Genomic DNA, 5,073 nt, shown 5'->3' with positions numbered 1-5,073 from the left:
CTCTTAAAATTAAAAAAAATACATAGTGTAACTTGAAATTTTCCTCCATCGAGAACTTTTGATTCTGTGTACACGAATTCGAAAGTTTCGACCAGAAAACTTTTGATTCTGTGTACACAAATTCGAAAGTGTCGAGAAGACAAGAAATTATTGACAATTAAACGCTTGTCACCGTCACTCCCGGTGGTTTTGTTATCCGAGGAAGAAGATTATAGAATGGGTTACTTACAGGAAAGCTTTTGATACGGAAAGATAACGAATTGGAGATGTGGAGGGTGACTTCAAAATGGTCCTCTTAATCCCCTTCACATGGGAAGAAATTCCAGTCAAATTTTGTTACACGCCTAAGTTATACTATGAGAGAGAAGACGTATGCAAATTGTCCTATCAATTGATTCAAATATGCACGTGTTAGATTAAATTAACGGTTATGTTTAGTATGAACCTTATATGTTGGGAGATATTTTTGGTTCGAGTTTTGCATGTAGGTGGAAATTTTTCTTTCGGTAATACGCCCATGTCATTCTGGTTAGGTTAAGTTAGATTAAGTTTATACTTTTGACTTCGTCTAAATATTATATGCTTTTCATTTTATTTCGTGATATTTTCAAATCAATATTTTGCAAGCAGGTGGGGCTATCCCGTGATATTTTGTGGTTAGTTTTTGGAAGAGCGTGGGGATTTTTGGAATGGGCAATCTGAACCTTGTAATGTATGTAATCTACCTAGTCCGAGTTTCCTAGATATTTGTAATGTATGTAATCTACATAATCAGAGTTTTCTAGATATTTTTTCAAGAAAGTTAAATTTATTTATTTACTGGAAAATATATTTTAATTAGTGAAAATTAGAAAGTTAAATTTATTTATTTATTGGAAAACAAAAGAGTGAAATTGACCATGTCAATGTCAAATTTCATTGAAAACAAGTGATAGGTATTGTTTAAAGAGGGCACAATTTAATCTGATTTAACTAAAATTTTAGTGTAGATTAGTTCAAATTTAGAATTTTAAATTTAAATAAAAACAAATTAATTTAATTATAAAAATACTTCAATTTTTTTAGGATGGAAATAAATTTAACACGGTCTAAACACTCCCTGCCTAAAATCCTGAAACTAGACTGCTACCATCCAAATTTTCTAAAAATCTCCAGATCTCTGGAATTAGGTGCTAGGGGAAATGGATAAAAGAAAATAGTGTGTACGCATGTCTTTTGTAAAGAGAAATCAGTTTGTGCACATGTCTTTTATAACCAGAAATTAAAGGGACCCCATATTATTTGAGGGCCACGTCTCATTCATCTCGCACCACGAGGAAAAAAATTGTGACAAGAATTTCAAGGAAGCCTACGGTTGTGCCCGATCAGGTTGAATCTACAGAATGGAATTTATTGACGAAAATGTCACGAAAGTACGCAGGGATGAAATTTTTGCGAAAGTGCGCACCGCCACTGATGAAATTTTCACGAAAGTACGATGCAATGTGCTTACTGTGGAAATGAATGATTTATATTCTTAACTCCCGCACTTCTCTATCCGCCACAACCAGTCCGCCTGCTGCGAAATAATAATCAATATATCTGAATGTGAATATCGTTGTGATTGGCGACAGACAATTTCGATGGATATTGCAGACGCGAGCCTCATGTTGGAGTTCATTCGCCACCATTTACTAGAAGTGGAGGACGATATTGGAGGAAACGCATCCTCAGTGTCCTCATCCTTATCCTTCACCACTGGCGGCTCATGCCAGAGTAGCAGCAGCATATCAGTATCAGAGGACGATGCGAGTAAATTTACCCAAGAAACTTGCTCTCCATCTTCTTCTGTGTGCTTAGTTAGAAGAATAGAGACGGTTAAGGTAAAGCCACAGGCACATCAGGAGGAGAATACAGCGATCAAGAAAAGCTGCGCCAGACAGTACAGAGGAGTCAGGCGGCGGCCATGGGGAAAATTCACGGCTGAAATAAGGGACCCCGCAAGGACGGGGGCCAGGCTATGGCTGGGTACTTTCAACACAGCCGAAGAGGCTGCTCTTGCATATGACCGGGCTGCTTTCAGAATCCGTGGATCCAGGGCTATCGTTAACTTCCCCCTCGCCTTAGCTTCCAATTCAGAAAATGGATCGCCCGAAGGTCACAAGGCGCACAAGAGGAAGAGAGGAAACGGTGATGATGCGGTGGCTGAAGATTGACCGTTACTTGCATAATGATTACTTTATTTTCATTATGCATATATAACTTCAATTATTTATTATTAAGTCTAAGGCTTTTTTTTTATGGTGGAGTAGTTCAGATTTTTTTTTGTCTCTCATAAAAGCTGAACTGTTGTCCTTCCCTTCTACTCACTCCTCTGGTTTAAAACCCTCAGCTTTTCTTTGCACTCGAATACTAATTTATGTATGCTCTAGATTGGTATACCTCCGTTGTAGATTAATTATTTTTTATTTTTATTTTAAAGTAATTTTTTATAGTTGGAAATTTATATTTATTTTTTCATACTTATTTAATACAATTTTAAAATTTCTAAGCAAAATTATACCAATTAAATAACAACGTCCATATATCTTTTACCTTTTCACATTCTAATTAATATATATATATATATATATATATATATATATATATTTGCGTTGGAGAGGAGAGAAGAAGGCATTACTCTGTTCCTTTGTCTCTTGTGCTTTCTCTTCACCATAGAGGGTTTCGTAGTTGCGGTTCCTTCTCTGATTTTTAAAATAAATATTGTTTAAATTTATTATATATCACTTGTTATTAAAAATATGTATGGATTAAAAATATATTTATGGTTTATAAAAAATCGTGCGATGGGAGGATAAATGGATAAAATTACTAGATTCATGGTTGAATGTATGGTAATAATAAATTTATCTACATTAAATAATCTATAGTTTGAAAAATTTTAATATTTTATCAATAAAAAATTGTTTGTAATGAAAAATATATTATTTTTTCAGAAAGAAAAGCATAATATTGATATTAAGGAAATATATATATATCATAAAACTGATGGGTCTTAAGATAACAAGACCGCGAGAGGGAGAGTCATTGTTTTAAGGGAAAAACAGCATAGCCTCATAGATGAAGCTATACATAGAAACATATTGAAAACATTGAGGCAAAAAGTCATCATCACTAATGACACATTGAGCACATCTGATCACAACCTTCAAAGTCAAAAATATAAACTCTATACCCTTCAGACGAGCAGCAGTCATGAGAAAGGAGGATAGAGTGCCGAGACAGAAGATAGAACATATTTGGAGGAAATGGTTGAATCCTCAAAAATTTTTAGATTTCTCCATTTCCAGAGGCCCCAGATTGTTGTGGGGAGGATTGGGCGTTTGATAGCATCCTGTCCTCCCCACCAGGCAAAGGCTGCATCAACAGAAGAGAAGTTAGGGAGCTAAAAGGAAAAAAACGAAGCAAGATCATACCAGATTTGTAGAGAGACCATGCAATTGAAGAACATATGAAAATTCGTTTCCTCCTCCATTTTGCAAAACAAGCATCTGCTGGGGCCCTGCCAAGATCGCTTCCTCAAATTTTCCCAAGATAAATTCTTGTTGTGAAAGACAAGCCAGAAGAAAATGATCAGTTTGAGGGGGGCAGGCGAGCTTCCACCATATCACTGGGAAAATCTTTCTAGCCGACATAATTGTACTGGTATAAGATTACCTTTTCAAATTTACATCTAAAATTATTAAATTACAATAGATATTATAAAATAAAAAGTAACATAATGTTAATACCTTGAATTTTTAAAACTAATCTAAAAATCACGAATTAAAAAATAAAAATAATGTGAATCAAACTATATCAACGATATTAACTCAAAAAATAGTTACACTACCCATTATATTGAAAAAAAAATGTATATTCATCCTACGAAATTAGAATAATTAATAAATATCTTCGAGTTTCATCTAAAATCTCTGTCGCTGTAAAGAGGAATTGGGAAAATTTGGTGAAATTTTCGTGTGTCAGAAAAAGTTAGAATAAAACAGAAAAACTGGTAACCTTTTGGTGTGTCAGAAAAGGTTAGAATAAAACAGGAAAACGATGCCAGAGCCAACTGTACCGTTGTCGTTCAGCGACAAACAGTTTTCATTTTGATTTCTATCGTTTCTGTGGGCCCAGCCTGTACAGATTCCCTATTTTGGGATTTTCTTTTCTTTGTACGCAGCTTTTAAAGAGTTTTTTATTATGGGTGGAACTTTTAACGGACACTCGTGTAACTATTTCAATCAGTAGGCTTTTTGATATCTGGATGGGTATCTTTTTAATTTCGAAATGATTGCTTCACACATATTTTTATTATTTTAGATTTTAGATTTAGTTAGTAGTATTGTAGTATGGTTAAAGTGTGTTGGTTTTGTATTATTTTGTTGTATAAATTTATCATAATTTAGTTGTCAAATTAGTAGTGATTATAATTATTTTTGGCTATTAACTAGTAATGTACGCTGATTCATTATTTATTTTCAAGGAAAACAATCTGGTTGGTGGATTTTCACTCATGCCAATGCCTTTTGGTCTTGGGTTGTTAACCTATTTCCTTAGGTCGGAGAAAGATGAACTCTTAGCCAAGAATAAGCAGTTTTAAGACATACTCCAAACCCAATTTTTTTTTTTTTTTTGGTTTTCGCAATTTGGCTTAGTAAATTTAAAAATAAATTTATAATTTTCTCAAAATCTTATTTCTAATTTTCAATTGGTTGAGGAATCTCTGATGAGACATAATTCCCCTAACATATGACATTTTATTTTTGGTATTTATCAATGCCTCACAAATCATTTTAAAATAAATAAATAATAACAGAGTTTGTGAGTGGACCTCCAAACCAAATCTTAACTTCTTTATAGTAATTCAATGCACAAAAAGACTCCCTCCATACACAAAAGTGTTAAATTATTTTTATTATAAATATTAAGAATTAAATTATAATAAAAATTTTCTTTGCGAACAATTTTTATAGACTATAACTTCAACTAAAATAATTCATCACCATTAATATAAATTAATGCAACTTAAGTTAAAGCACATACCCTCAT

The 5,073-nt window shown here is 33.3% G+C and overlaps 1 protein-coding gene across 1 annotated transcript; it reads left to right on the top strand.

Annotated features, from left to right (window-relative positions):
• The first annotated feature begins 1,553 nt into the window (after positions 1 to 1,553).
• Positions 1,554 to 2,340, top strand: LOC149257770 (ethylene-responsive transcription factor ERF104-like). Its single transcript, XM_089370222.1, has one exon. It carries the CDS (start codon positions 1,623 to 1,625, stop codon positions 2,193 to 2,195), a length of 573 nt encoding a protein of 190 aa, XP_089226348.1. The 5' UTR covers positions 1,554 to 1,622; the 3' UTR covers positions 2,196 to 2,340.
• Positions 2,341 to 5,073: the final 2,733 nt, after the last annotated feature.

The sequence above is a fragment of the Pinus tabuliformis genome, chromosome 6, assembly GCF_031772625.1.
Source record: "Pinus tabuliformis cultivar Carrire ecotype Pingquan chromosome 6, CPIR1, whole genome shotgun sequence".
NCBI lineage: Eukaryota > Viridiplantae > Streptophyta > Pinopsida > Pinales > Pinaceae > Pinus > Pinus tabuliformis.
The sequence above is the reverse complement of the archived record's forward strand: the minus strand, read 5'-3'. Positions and strand labels throughout refer to the sequence as shown.